Below are 16,207 nucleotides of genomic sequence, written 5' to 3' on the forward strand. Positions count from 1 at the left end.
GGGCTTCGGGCGCCGCCTCCGGCCCGAAGCCCCGCGCCTCGGAGGTGCTGACGCGGCACCTGCTGCAGCGGCGCCTGCCGCACTGGACCTCCTTCTGCGTCCCCTACAGCGCCGTCCGCAACGACCAGTTCGGCCTCTCGCACTTCAACTGGCGCGTGCAGGGCGCCAACTACCACGTCTTGCGCACCGGCTGTTTCCCCTTCATCAAGTACCACTGCTCCAAGGCCCCTTGGCAGGACCTGGCTGGGCAGAACCGGTTCTTCACGGTGCTCAAGGTCATCAACCTCGGTGAGTGGCCCGGGCCGGGCGACCCCGGCCCCGGCCAGTGCCGCGCGGAGGAGAGGGTCGCGCCCGCCCCAGCGAAGCAGGATCCGCCATGAGGCCCACGACGCGTAGAGTAACGCCCACTGTTTACAAAGCACGCTGACAAACGTTATGGCACCGAGGCCGAAGCCTCGGGCCCAGGTCAGGCGACGGCCCGGCCCGGCCGCGCGCAGGCTCGCCCGGGACACTCCGCACGTGATGTTCGGCCTCCGAGGCAGGCTCCCCCGTCCCCACCCACCGTGCCAGCCTCGCAGGACGAGGCTTTGACTTTAGTCTTTTGTATCCTCATGCCTTCGCCTGGCGATTAGCTGTTTGGGTTAAATTGTTGACTACTGAACTGTCCCCCTCTTTTACCCACCAAACTGGGGTGTATCCGCAGATTGTCCCGAGGGACCACCCTGCATCGCCTCGGGGGAGGGCCATTCCACTCTCACTTCCTGTTAACTGGGGAGGCCCCAGCATTGGAGAGTAAGCAGAAGCCAACATCCCCACTGGAAAGTTATGTATCACTGCATGGCAGGATTCGTTCCCCTGAACATCACTTTGTGGGGTTAAGTTTCTTTGTTTTCTTTATATGAAATCCCAGCAAGTTCGTTTTACTAAAAGCACTAAAGGTTTTCACCAGACACATAGCTTCTTCAGATGTTAGGCCTAAAAGATGTTTAGAAGACTCTCCCTCTTTAATGTGTGTATGCTTTCATGGAAATATTCTGATTCTGAGAGAACTCTTGCAGGATTATTTATTTTCTTCTGGTTTAATAACAGAAGAGGCATGAACATTGACATGGGTGTATCATTTATAGGTCAGTGAAAAATACAGAAGCCTCGAGATGTTTTGATATCAGATTAATCCACATTTCACTAATTCCAAATCTAGACATGGGGGCTGGAGTATGTTACTCAGCCTTTTTTTTTTTTTAAACCAGAATTAAAACTAAACTCCTGTGCAGCTGTACTAGTATTACTACCTAATCTGATAGCTGGTTAACATAAATGTCATATGTGTATTTTTGTTTCTAACGACTCACATGTGTCATTCATGGGTGTTTTCAGGCAGTGCCCCACTGGGGCTGTCCAGGGTTTAATCCAGTATGGAGAAGATTTCTTAACAATATTTTCAAAAGGTCTGTTATCATTTGCCTGGTGGACTATATAGAACATACCAACTAATTTTGAGGTAAATGTAGAGTTGAGGGGTGAGGTGACTTAGAAAATCCACTTAAAATTATTTGGACAGACTGGAGTGATGAATAGATTCAAGAAGAATAAGTTTGTTTTAGCATTTTCAGCAGAAGTGATAGATTCGGAAAAATTTAATAGAGGGTTATAGGTAAACCATGAACCGAATGTTTTTTAAAAAAGTTGTCACCATTTAAAACCTGACACTTTAAGAACATCTTAATGATTAGGGGCTTCTCTTTTAAATATAGATGTGAAGGGCGGGGGGAGGAGGGAGGTAGGATACCCAGAATGTTCTCCCATGTAGAAAAGTAAAACCTTTTAAGGAGAGAAACAACAGTTATAGCTTTTTATGTGGAAAAGAAGGCCGAAGAGTGATTAACTGGTCTTTATGGTAACTAACTGTATGCCTTTGGAAAATCAAACAATCTTGCTTAAATGGGAATAAGTGTTTTTTAAGTTAAACAAAAAGGAAAACTTTCTGCTCATGAATGTTTTCATACAAATTGGCTTATACTGATAAGGGGAATTTTTTTCTGGACTTTTTAAAGAGTGTTGTATTCACCAATTTGGTACTGTTTAATTTTGTCTGAAGATAGTGTGAATTAGATGAGAAAATCCTTTCCTATTCAGTGATGTATAATTGTACCCCTGGATCGTCAAATACATACTATGTTAATACGAATATTTATGATTTTATTCCTCTTCTTCCCTTCCAAATTAGTAATTATCAGAGTAATTCATTTTTCCATTTTAAAAATAATAAACATTTATTTTACCCATTTGTTCCCTTTCTCCTCTGCCCTTCCCTTCAAGAGAAACTGACATTCTACTGATGGTTTATCAGACTGGGTATCCTGCTGGGAAGTAGATTGAGATTTAAGAAAAGCAACTCACCATTGGAATGAATGGGTAATGGGGACTTGCTATGGGAAGTTCTGTTTTAAGTGCTTAATTTGACAGTGGTTTACCTACTGTTCAACTGAGTCAAAATGAATTATGCATAGAACTGACTTTCAATTTCATTTTGATGTTATGATATGTTTCAGTCTGGGAAAAAAATTAATTTTTCAGGGGATTTTATAGACTTTATAGTGTACTGCTACAGATAAAGAAGGTTATGGTTTTTTTTTTTTAATGTATAGGTTATATAGGTGGTAAATCTTCCCATTTAGTGTATTAGTCTGACTCAATTAAATAGATGGCAAGAAAAAAAGGAATATAGACTTCCTGACTCCTATATCAGAACTCCATCCACTGGAAACAGCGGTATTGATAACGGTTCCTCGTTTTCTTAAGAGATAATGTAGTTACTATTAAGCTAGTAATCTTTGATCAGCACTCCCATTTTAGTTTAAAAATATTAGCTGTTTATTTGTGTGGTTTTTCAAAAGTATAATTTTTTTTAAAGTATCACTATTTTAACCAAAAACTGATAAATACTGCAAAACAATCCTCAGTGTCACCAGCCATTCCTTAAATTTATGTCCTTGGCGTTGACTTAAAAAGTATACCTCATGTATTTTATTCTTAGTGTATTCAGAAAATTAATAATTGCTTCTCGAGCCTAGTTTTTCCTTGTTTACTCCTTTGATTTTTAGCCTCTCGAGTTGGAACACCATATTTTACGTGTATTTTTTCTTGCAGCTGCTTTCTGGACTCCTCCCTCTGCCCGTGCGCTCAGCTTGTTCTTGTTCTTCCCTTGTCTACCCCTCCTCCTCCATGCTACTGGCTTTTATTGTTTTTCTTTTCAGGAAGATGATTTATAAATAGCCTTATTATGATTCTAGTTTCTGTTGCATTCTTTTGAGGCACTTAGAGATTCTTTAGGGTATTACCAGGGCAAAGAAACCTATATACTGTTGAGATTTCATAGGCATTTCAGGGAGGTCTGGAATAGTGACAAACTGTAACCCAGTATATTCCTAAAAATAGGTGCAAACCTGAATTGGCATTTTTTTCCCTCTTCTTTTCATTGCAGCCAGTGATACGTCTCTTGATTATAATTTCTGGCGTCACTGTGGCCGGAATGCAGCTTCAGGGAGTAAGCACAAAGTAGTTCAGGGCATGTATGCACCCAGAAAGAGCGAAACACAGCAAATACACTCTTGCAGAAAAATAAGAAAATGTAGCAATACGATTAGTTCTGAGCATTTGTTAATTTCCCTGCTAACTAGAAAGTGATTTTCCAAATGTACAGCTATCCTTTGAAATTGTCTGAGCAACTCCCACAAGGAAGCAATAAAATTAATACTTGTGCAGCACATAACAATAGTTACTGATTCCTGTGCCTGTGATTCTATACATGTTTTTAATATGCTAATAATCATTGGTTTTAAATAACTGCCTTTCAAAAAGATCAGAATTTTGAAAGTTTGTTTTGTGTCTAACACAGTATTATATTCATGTAAGTTTTTAATCCATATACTGGGCAGTATGTGTTTAGTTTCATGTATTACAAATGGCAACTAATCTCAAATATAAGAAAAATCTTATCAAATTAAATATTCCAAAGAAGAAACGTGTTGTTGGAGTCAATTTCCCTACTTCAAATAGGTTGAAACAAGATTGTTGTCAAATCAGTTATAAAAATACTAATGAGAGTGTTTCTTTGTGATGCCTTTCGTTACACTAAAGTCTTCCTTAGAGTTAAGTTTTACCTTAGGTTTTGAAAGACAACTGACCCAGTTCCTTTTAAGTTGTACAAAAATTGCTTTAGCCAGCAGTGTTACTGTCTAACTCAAAGGTAAAGTTGACCTAGTAACTTAAGCTCAAGGCTAAAATCAGAAGCATCTACAACTAAATTAATGAATATTCTTCCATTTGCTTATTTGTGAAAAGAATATAGAATTTACTTCATAGTTACTTGAAGGTAATGAATTAGTGCTTGTAAAGTCCTTTGAATTAAAATTTTATCTGCCTTATCTAGAGTTTTAAAAATCTCTAAGCTCACATAATTGTCACCATGTTCCACAAACATGGATAAAGTTGAACTCTTAATCATAGTCAGTGTGAGTAATATTTTCATAATCTTTATAACTTTGTGATTTGTTGCAGTTGCTAAAGAGTGTTAGGTAATTTGCTCTATGACAAATGTATGGGTGCATGATTAGCAAGTATTAATGTTTATAAATAACATATTCATTTGTTTTCTAGGAATTCCAACGTTATTGTATGGCCTTGGCTCCTGGCTATTTGCAAGAGTCACAGAGACTGTGCATACCAGTTATGGACCAGTAACAGTTTATTTTCTAAATAAAGAAGATGAAGGTGCCATGTATTGAAAATTGTGCATCAGAGAACATAAATATCAGTGGATTTTGTCTTGTGTATATGTGCAATATTTATTTTCGATCCTTTAAAATAAAACTTTTGCAAACACCTTTTTTCTTTTCTATGGTGTCTGGTTCTTTAAGATGAATCATTGCCCTCAAGAGGCGAAGCTTTTCATACATTGTTATATATTGCATACTCTGTTTAGCTAATGGGAACTACAAACACATTAAGCTTCACACCAGTTTTTTTTTCCCTAGAGCTAGGTTAAACTACAGGTAAAAAATGATAACATATATAGATCCCATACTTAGGCATTAACAATTTAAATCAACTCCTTAAAGAGAAAATAAGGACAAACAAAGAAGATGGGGAAAATTTTTTCATATAACTTTGGAAAAAGAAGTAGAGGATACTAGGGTATATGGTAGAGATAATATGTCACTGGCAAATCCAAGATTGATGAGAATCTAATAGCAATCTGAAATCTAGACCATTCAGCTGCCAGGATTTTAAATGGTTTTAAGTGATTTAAAACCCTGTGCCATTTACCTGGATAAGAGGCCAGGTGTAATATTGAAACTTTTGTTGCTTAAAGAATCAAATACCATACTACTACTATTTTTTTTTTAATGTAATAATAATAACTCAGAGATTAAAGGCAGCACGGTGAATGAAATTAAAATGTATTAAGTTAAAATAGCATGCTGATAACGCTGTAAGAACAATTAAGATCTTCTAGAAAGACCCAAAAGGAAAATTCAGTAACTTTGGATGAGCAATTAGCTGAAATGGTACGTATCCATAAACTTACTGGGAATGGGGACTGGGCTGAAATTTCAGAGACCTGACAGCAGTTTTGTGTTAAGATTTTATTAAGTTAATTGCATTTTTGGAAGCAAAGTCATTAAAAAAATTTATCCTTGGGTGTAGTTACAAAATACCCAGATGAATGGTAAATTTCAGAAATTTGGAGTAATTTAGGGAGAACTAAGTAGAGCTATTTCTAAACCAATGGGTGTTTAAGATTTCTCTCTCCATAATTACAAACATACGTTACATGTCATTTTATGTTAATGTGTTGCTGATATTCTGCAACATTTACACATTTTTGTAGTGAACATTGTTACAAAATTCAATCTAACCAACATTTGGGTGCGTGCTTCTAGCAAGTCAGTAGAGAGGGACTGGAAGTGACTGAAATCACCAGAACAAGTCATACAAACTGGTTTCATTAAAGGTAGTCATTTTAAATGAGCTACATAGAGTGAACTGTTTTTCAAATATATGTAGTGTTCACTTGTCTAAAAGTAATTCTAAATAACACTTTAATCAAAAAAGTACTTACACCAATATATTTAGTCCAGAAGAATATACTTGACACTAGTTAAATGAATGGTTTACTCAAAGGAGATAGTGTTACATTAAGCTTCATTAATAATAAAACTGACTATTAGCATTTTGCAAGGAAGGCTAGAACTGATTTCCTCTGTAATGGGGAAAGTTAAATAACTATAGCTCATAAGTTTTAAGTCAAATACTGCTCATTCATTGCTGCTGGTCTTGTCAATACTTGCTGTAAAGGTTTGGTCCCAACACAAGGCTGATAAAATGGTTTTTAATTACCAGACTATACAGCTTTTCAGTAGAGTTGCTCCCCTTTTCACACTGGCCTGTTTGATTTCTGATAATTTGTGCTGCTGACTCTGCTTACCTGTTTTTCAATAGCAACAGTCAGTGTGACTTCTTGTCCATACAGTGAGAGTTAAATCTCCTTGGAGAACATCTTTGACAAACTACCCTATTGATCTCTGTAATTCTCTGCTGCTTGCAGCATTAAATAGAGCCTTGATTTCTTGTCTGATGTGCTGTGTAACAATTAAGCAAATGTAATATTTTCTTGTATTACATGAAAATCAATAGACCTCTTGCTCTCATGAAGTTGATCATGGTGAAGGATGAACTCAACGATGGCTAAGGGCATGGTTCAAATATTAAAATATCATTCACTGGATTTTTTAAGGTTTGTGGTGAACCTTTTAGTCTGAAAAATGCTCTCCACTGAACAGTAATGGTTTAAGTTTTTTTCTTTAAAGTTGGATATTACATCCAAGCATTGTGCTGGAAGTCCAGAGACTGATTCTGCTTATAGCATCAGTGTTGTCTTATTTTCGGACCAAAGTCTAATAACTACTGCTTTGTGTCCGAGTTTTTTCCAGCTGTAACTTCAGAAGAACAAAACAGGGAAACTTCTTTACCTTAAAATGTGTTGTGAATATGCTTGTAAGCAAACATCAGTTTTACTTTTATTCCAGTAAAAGCTCTATTTTTGTACTCCTTAATCTCCTCTGTTCCATACATATATATTTCTTGAAGGACTTCATTAACAAAAGGATTCCAAAAATAAGGTGAGGGGAGGAGAGAGAGATTGAAGTAATTTTGTGTGAGTGTGTCCCTGTACATGCCCATTATTCCTAAGGTAGCAAGAGGGGTTCCAAGTGGACCCTGCCCTTCTGGACATCAGGAATTTTCTTAGTTCATGAAACAACCACACACAGCTTTCCTGCCAATAATTATTTAATGGGATTTTGTCTTTAAAATAATCCGGGCAAAAACTGTTTTCTAAAGATTTGTTTTTAGTACAAAACCTTGCATCTCCTGTATAGTTATTTATGAGTCAACTATCAAGTGCTGGAATTTCTAGGCAAAACTCTTAGTTCCTTGTGTAAGTTGTGAACCACCATGAAAATGCAGTGACAGTTTCTCAGTGCTGATGTCTTAAGGTAGCAAACTGTGCAAATGGTTAAAATTTCTTCCATCGCACACAGTTGTCCACTAGTTTAATATTTTAGTAATTGTTGGATTCAGTAAAAGTTGAAACATTTAAAATTGTTAAAAACTATATTTCTTTCAAAATGTACATTTTTTCATATCATTTATATTTTCACTTGAAACTGTAAGCACCGAACATCTGTAATTCTTTGTGAAATATCTCTTATCTATTAAAGAATGAATGATATTTAAATGAGGATGATGACATACACTGCAAGGATCTTGGTTTCACTTCACTTAAAAGCTAATTCAGATAACAGAAACCGTATCCTAAAGCTCGTGGATCAAGTATCTACTTTTTTTCAGCACTTACCATTCAGACAGTAATGATGTTTGGAAGCATCTTAACCTAAACAAGTACTTAGCATTACATCTCACCTGGGTCAACAGTCTAGGGTATCAGAGTTAAACTGTGTTGCTGTAAATTAATGGAAAATGTAACTGCACTTTGCTGAAAGATCAATGTCCAATAAAGGCTGCACAATCAAATCTTGTTGCAATGATTGAGGTCTTTAATTTCCTTTCAAAGATAAGGTGGTAATCAACATAGCTTTAACTGATCTTTTTTACTAGTTCAATTACATGCTAATGACTGGTGCCAAGTCAGCATCTTTAACTACTTATACTTATTAAATCTTATGTTAGTAATGAAAAATTACTTAAGCTACACGATCAATAGAACACAAATCTTAATTACTATATTTCACTTTTATACCATTTTATGTGCTTGATAAATGTTTCAACAATAAGAGGTGTTATTAGCAGTGGCCACAGTCCAAACAGCATTTTTCTAATATAAATTGGAGATCAGTTGTTGGAGAGAATTTTTTTCTTTCACTGGAAATGTAGCTACAATAGTTTTCAGTAACACAAGCTTGGCCATCAAGTAGGTGTACTTCTAAAAGTTCAGTTATTTTTTTGGTAAAGAAACTGATTATAGAACCTACAAAATTCCCTTTTGGGCAAAGGATAAACATTAGTAAAGGCAAACCACAAAAGAAAAAATAGGTACGTTGGACTTCATTAATATTAAACATTTTTGTGTCAAGGTACACTGTCAAGAAAGTGAAAAGATAATCCACAGAATGGGAGAAAATATTTGCAAACCACGCATCTGATAAGGAGCTTGCATCCCAAATATACAAAGAACCCTTACAACTCAACAATAAGTTAACTCAATTGAAAAATGGATTTGAACAGATTTCTCCAAAGAAGCACATGAAAAGATGTTCAACATCTGTTTTGATCAAAGATTCTATAGAAGAATTCTTATCAAAAAGGGGAGAATGAAGACCAGAATTTCAAATTCTCATGGAATCCAGATTTTCTGGAGCTATGGAGGCTGAATGAACCCTGAAACTAGTTCCCTGAGATAATCTTTAAACCTTAAACCAAAAATATCCCCTGAAGTCTTCTCAAAACCAAACAATAGTTTAGCTTAACTAGTAAAGAATGTCTACCGTCAGCATTGAGCTCTTTTAAGATCTATTTATATGGGATCAAATTGACAACAGCAACTCAGAAGATAAGATGGGAAACTTAGGGGGCAATGAGTTTATGTTAATGGGAGATGAACAGTTTGGAAAAGGAGGTTGAGAATGGTTGCACAACTCAAAGGAGGGAATCCATGTCACTATTCTGAAGATGGTTGTGGTATTGGTTGTACTACTCTGTGAATATACTAAAAACCTTGAACTGTACAGTTCAAATGGGTGAATTGTATGCTTTGTGAATTATACCACAATAAAGCTGTTAAAAAATTACTACAGGATTCAATATTACTATAATGAAATATAACTGATTGCATGATTCCTTTAGAAAATAACTCATTTAGAAAAATATTAGAGATTAAAGTAATTAAACAAAACATATTACTTTAACATCATTTTATATGTTGCAGTGTTGGAATTTTTTAAATTTTAGTTATGTGACCTAGTTTTAATTAAGTAGATGAAATCTTATTTGGGATCATTTTTAGTAGCATTAAGAAAAGGATTACTTGGTTTGAAATTATTTAAGAAAAGAACAAAAGTAAAGCATGTAAAGTGTTAATATGCGAAAAACTCTCTTTTAGTTCCTACTTGCTGGATAAAGGATATCAGCTACTACTAGTATGAGGTTTTATATAGTATTGCTTATAGCTATTTTAGTTGCACTTACATCATTTTAAATACAGTTTATGAACATTGTACCACTCCATTATATTATTAATTTATCTTCAGTGATATTTATAGTATCAATTTAAAAGCTGTAAAACTTCATGAAAAGTAGCTTAAATGCAAGAATTTTGATAAGCAAAAGCTTTCAGTTTTTAAAAGCAGAATCATGGAAGCTATGCTTCCTAAAGAAATTTTGAAGTTTTGTTTTTTTTTTTGGTTGTTGATAGAATTATGAACCTTATAAACTCAGTATTTTTTAGTTAACCTAAATACATAAATCTGTTTGAATTCATCTTATGAAAAGAGATATGTCATTAGATATATGATCATTATATGCTTTAGTGATTCATGGACCTTGTTACATACATGCTTTGTAATGTATGAATTATTTAGTAAGAAAAATCACAATAATTTTGTTGTTACTCAAAAATTTATGGGTTGGCAGAAACAATTATGCAGCCCCTGAAGCTGGTATGTTAAGGTAACATTATTAACACTACATAGTATGCTTTTTTAGTAGTTATTTGACATAACCTTTACTGCTTCTACTAGAATATATCAGTAATTTTATAACAATCTGTCTGTAAACAGAACATTGAATTTATTAACCACAAAGTGATTCATTTTTCTCTATTTTCATATAAGTGCATAACTTAAAATCAGACTTAAAAAGTTATCCTCAACCCTAAAGGGATAAAATAAAAATACACAAAGTAAAAATAAATACTCTAGTAAATAGGTATAAATTAAAAACTCTATTTAGTGAAAGTGGACATTTTTAGTTCTAGAAACGCAGATGTTTAAGAATTGAATGAAAATAATGCATGAGGGTAGGAAATTATCTTGTAACCTTTTTTTTACACATGGTATTAAGGCCCTCAATGCAAGATAAGGGCCAAAATTTTAGTTTCTTAAGCTTTTAAATCTCCAAGTTCATAAAATAAAAGAACCAAGAATTTGAAAATTTGAAAAAAATCTAAATAGCGTCACTTAATTTTAGATCACATTTAAAAATTAACAGTCATTCATTTATCCAATAATTTTTGCACAGACCATGTTGAAGGCAAACTTTACGTGCCAACAAAATCTAGAAGTTCTGGATGTATATACAAGGTCCAGTAAGCCATATCGAAAACACTAATTCTAGATAAGAACCACATGTTATTAAATTTTGTCTTTCCAACACATGTCATATATAAAGGTTCTATGTTGAATGAATATGCAGTAAACCAAAATTTTTTAAAAAAGCCTTTGTTTTCTATAGCTTTAAGAGAAGGATACTTCAATTGGAGATCACATAGATTCTTTCTAAGAATAGCAACAACTTTTGAAATATTGTTTCAGAATTAATAAATTAACTTATTGAGTACACTGTTTAATGTATTCTGAAAAATGAAAGATTGGAATCTTGCAAGATATGCTTTTGAAGCATTTCAAAAGGTATCATGTATTTTCACATACAAGAATTTTGCAATTTTAAAAGAAACTTTAGAATGGTCAACTGATTTTCAGCAAGGGTGCTAAGTCTATCCAGTGGGGAAGGAAGAGTATCTTCAATAAATAGTGCCGGGAAAATTGGATTTCCACAAGCAGAAGAATAAATCAGGATCCAACCCTCACACCATACACAAAAAAACAAAATGGATCAATAACCTAAATGTGAAAAATAAAATCATAAAATTCTTAGAAGAAAATGTAGGGCTGAAGCTGTGGGACCTAGTTTTTAGCGATGGGCTATCAGATATGATGACAAAGCACAAGCAGCAGAAGACAAATCAGCTAAATGAGACTTCATAAAAATTCAATACTTCCGGGCATCAAAGGACTTTTTCAAAAAAGTGAAAAGACAGCCTACAGATTAGGAGAAAATTTTTGGAAACCATATATCCAATAAGGGTCTAATGTCCAAAATATTTTAAATACTTCTACAACTTAACAACAAAAAGACAAAGACCTACTCAAAAAATGGGCAAAGGACTTGAACAGGCATTTCAGCAAAGAGAATATTCAGATGGCCAACAAGCACATGAAAAGATGTTCAAAGTCATTAGCCATCGTTGTTGTTAGGTGCCGGGGAGTCAATTCTGACTCACAGCGACCCTATGTAGAACAGAACAAAATACTGCCCGGCCCTGTGCCATCCTCACAATTTTTGTTATGCTTGAGCCCATTGTTGCAGCCACTGTGTCAATCCATCTCCTTGGAGAGTCTTCCTCTTTTTTGCTGACCCTCTACTTTACCAAGCATGATATCTTTCTCCAAGGACTGGTCCCTCCTGATAACATGTCCAAAGTATGTGAGACAAAGTCTCGCCACCCTTGCTTCTAAGGAGCATTCTGGCTGTACTTCTTCCAAGACAGATTTGTTTGCTCTTCTGGCAGTCCATGGTATATTCAATATTCTTTGCCACCACCATAATTCAAAGGTGTCAATTCTTCTTCTGTCCTCCTTATTTATTGTCCAGCTTTCAAATGCATATGAGGCGATTGAAAATAATGGCTTGGATCTGGCGCACCTTAGTTCTCAAAGTGACATCTTGCTTTTTAACACTTTAAAGAAGTTTTATGCAGCAGATTTGCCCAATACAATACGTCATTTGATTTCTTGACTGCTGCTTTCATGGGCATTGATTGCAGGTCCAAGTGAAATGAAATCCTTGACAACTTCAATATTTTCTCCGTTTATCATGATGTTGCTTATTGGTCCAGTTGCGAAGTTTTCTGTTTTCTTTATGTTGAGGTGCAATCCGTACTGAAAGCTGTAGTCTTTGATCTTCATCAGTAAGTGCTTCAAGTCCTCTTCACTTTCAGCAAGCAAGGTTCTGTCATCTGCATATCACAGGTTGTTAACGAGTCTTCCTCCAGTCCTGATGCCATGTTCTTCTTCATTTAGTCCAGTTTCTCAGATTATTTGCTGAGCATACAGATTGAATAAGTATGGTGAAAGGATACAACCCTGACGCACACTGTTCCTGACTTTAAACTAGGGAGTATCCCCTTGTTCTGTTCGAATGACTGCCTCTTAGTCTATGGACAGGTTCCTCATGAGCACAATTAAGTGTTCTGGAATTTCCATTCTTCTCAATGTAATCCATAATTTGTTATGAACCACACAGTCGAATGCCTTTGCATAGTCAATAAAACACGGGTAAACATCTTTCTGGTATTCTCTACTTTCAGCCAGGATCCATCTGACATCAGCAATGATATCTCTGGTTCCACATCCTCTTCTGAATCCACCCTGAATTTCTGGCAGTTCCCTGTCGATATACTACTGCAGCCACTTTTAAATGATCTTTAGCAAAATTTTACTTGTGTGTGATATTAATATTACTGTTCAATAATTTCTGCATTCTGTTGGATCACCTTTCTTTGGAATGGGCACAAATATGGGTCTCTTCGAGTCAATTGGCCAGGAAGCTGTCTTCCAAATTTCTTAACATAGATGAGTGAGCACCTCCAGTCCTGCATCTATTAGTTCAAACATCTCAGTTGGTACTCTGTCAATTCCTGGATCCTTGTTTTTCATCATTCCCTTCAGTGCAGCTTGGACTTCTTCCTTCATCGGTTCTTCATCATATGTTACCTCCTGAAATGGTTGAACATCGACCAGTTCTTTTTGGTACAGTGACACTGTATTCCTTCCATCTTCTTTCGATGCTTTCTGCGCCATTCAATATTTTCCCTGTAGAATCCTTCAATACTGCAACTTTAGGCTTGAATTTTTCATCAGTTTTTTTCAGTTTGAGAAATGCTGAATGTGTTCTTTCCTTTTAGTTTTCTAACTCCAGGTCTTTGCACATTTCATTATACTTCATTTTGTCTTCTCGAGCTTCCCATTGAAATCTTCTATTCAGCTCTTTTACTTAATCATTCCTTCCTTTGCTTTAGCTACTCTATGTTCAAGAGCAACTTTCAGAGTCTCTTCAGACATCATTTTGGTCTTTTCTTTCTTTCCCATCTTTTTAATGACCTTTTGTTTTCTTCTTGTACGACTCAGCAATTCCACTCTTGGGTATATAACCTGTCTTAGTTATCTAGTGCTGCTATAACAGAAATACCACAAGTGGGTGGCTTTAACAAACAGAAGTTTATTATCTCACAGTTTAGAAGGCTTGAAGTCCAAATTCAGAGCACTAGCTCTAGGGGAAGGCTTTCTCTCTGTCGGCTGTGGAGGGAGGTCCTTGTCTCTTTTCAGCTTCTGTTTCTTGGTTCCTTGGTGATCTTCATGTGACCTGGCATTTAACTTCCCCCGTCTGTACTTGCTTCTCTGTGACTAATCTGCTCTTTTTTTATCTCAGAGGTGATTGACTTAAAACACACTCCACACTGATATGGTCTCATTAACGTAACAAAGAAAACCCTATTCCCTAATGGGATTACAACTACAAGTATAGGGGTTAGGATTTACAACATATATTTTGGGGGGACACAATTCAATCCATAACATAACCAAAAAATCTGAGAGCAGCAACACGAACACACACATGTACAGCAATGTCCACTGTGCACTACTCACAACAGCCAAAATGTTGAAACAACCAAGTTGTCCATAAACTGATGAATGGATAAGCAAAATGTAGTATATACATATAATGGAATATTACCAGCCATAAAGAGGAATGAAGTCCTAATATATGCTAAAACGTGGATGAACCTAAAAAACATTATTCTAAGTAAAATAAGTCAGTCACAAGAGGACAAATACTGTATGATCCCACTTACATAAAATAAGCGAATACATAGAAAGCAAAAATTATTAGTGGTTACCAGGGGTGAGAGGGAGGGGGAAAGAGGGAGTTTTTGCTTAGGGGGCAGTGAGTGTACATTAATGGTTGTGGAATAATTTGGAAAAGGATATCAAGAATGGTTTCACAACTTGAAGAATGTAATCAATGTCACTGAATTGTACATATAGAAATTGTTGAATTGGTTTATGTTTTGTTGTGTATATTTTCACCATACACATAAAAGGGAAACCCTAGAAAGACGTGTAGGAGTAAATGAAGTGGAACAATAAACAGAAAATACTAGGATCAGTTAGATTTACTCTTTTTAAACAGAACTAGAGACAATTCATTAGTAACTAGGTGGCAAGAATGTTTTACCTGATTTGTGAGAACATGGAATAGATTACCCCATGAAGCAGTGAGTTCTCTGTTATTAGAGATGTTCAGAGAGAATGGATGACAATTCCTTCCGTAATATGGGGAGAGAATTCTTGAATTGGGCAAGGAATTAGATTGGTGATTTTGTAAGTTCCCTTTAACTCTAAAATTTTATTATCATTCTTGCTTGCCTATGTCTGATTCCCAATTATTTAATTTGGTATTTGCTGCTTTTCTACTATGTCTGTAAAACAAAGAACCCTATTTGGAAGGCAAAAGATGTGGTTTATGTTCTTGTTCTACCATTACTGGTTGAATAACTTTGAGAAAGACTAGAACTTTCTTAGGGTCTTCATCTATATAATAAGGAGTTTCTCTAACACTTCCATGGCATTTACTTGTGCCACGTTTAGGCACTTTACACACATTCATTCACTTAATCCTCTCATATCAACCCTATGAGGTAGACACTATTGTTAATGTCTATTTTTTAGCTGCGGAAACCAAGAGGTCTTGCCCTAGGCCACACATGGTTCCCAGTCTGACTACAGAGTCCATGCTCTCTACCACTGCACTACATTTGTCCTACAGATGCATGGGATAATTCTGCCAGAGGAAGATGGAGAAGTGCTTTGCAATCTGTAAAATGTCACAAAAATATGAGTTATATTTTATTACTGTTACTATTAAACCAAACCAAACCCATTGCCGTTGAGTCGATTCTGACTCATAGCAACCCTATAGGACGGAACAGAACTGCACCATAGGGTTTCCAAGGAGCGGCTGGTGGATTCCAACTGCCAACCTTTTGATTAGCAGCTGAATGCTTAATCACCATGCCACAAGGGCTCCACTGTTACTATTACTACATATAAAGACTATAAAATAGCAAATATGCTCTATAATAATAATAAGATGGAAACAATAACGTTTAAGTGGTTGGTAGGAACACTAACCTACTCTACCTAATGGAAAAACGTATTATGTAGAAATTAAATCTGACGGCATTTTAAATTAGTGAATTAATTCATTTAGAGTATCTAAAATCCATTGCACTGGGCAAATCTGCTGCAAAAGACCTCTTTAAAGTGTTAAAAAGCAAAGATGTCACCCTGAAGGCTAAGGTGCGTCTGACGCAAGCCATGGTATTTTCACTTGCCTCATATGCATGTGAAAGCTGGATGATGAATAAGGAAGACCAAAGAAGAATTGACGCCTTTCAATTGCGGTGTTGGTGAAGAATACTGAATATACCATGGACTGCCAAAAGAACGAACAAATCCGTCTTGGAAGAAGTACAACCAGAATCCTCCTTAGAAGCAAGGATGGTGAG

The 16,207-nt window shown here is 36.0% G+C and overlaps 1 protein-coding gene across 1 annotated transcript; it reads left to right on the forward strand.

Moving 5' to 3' along the window:
• Window positions 1–2: 2 nt before the first annotated feature.
• CUNH15orf61 (chromosome unknown C15orf61 homolog) lies at window positions 3–6,896 on the forward strand (the record flags this gene model as incomplete). Its single annotated transcript, XM_023729861.1, has 2 exons — window positions 3–288; window positions 4,660–6,896. Coding segments are annotated over 2 exons (414 nt in total), but the record flags the coding sequence as incomplete, so codon positions are not given.
• Between the last annotated feature and the right edge of the window lie 9,311 nt (window positions 6,897–16,207).

The sequence above is a fragment of the Trichechus manatus genome, unplaced genomic scaffold (genome assembly GCF_000243295.1).
Source record: "Trichechus manatus latirostris isolate Lorelei unplaced genomic scaffold, TriManLat1.0 scaffold00030, whole genome shotgun sequence".
NCBI lineage: Eukaryota > Metazoa > Chordata > Mammalia > Sirenia > Trichechidae > Trichechus > Trichechus manatus.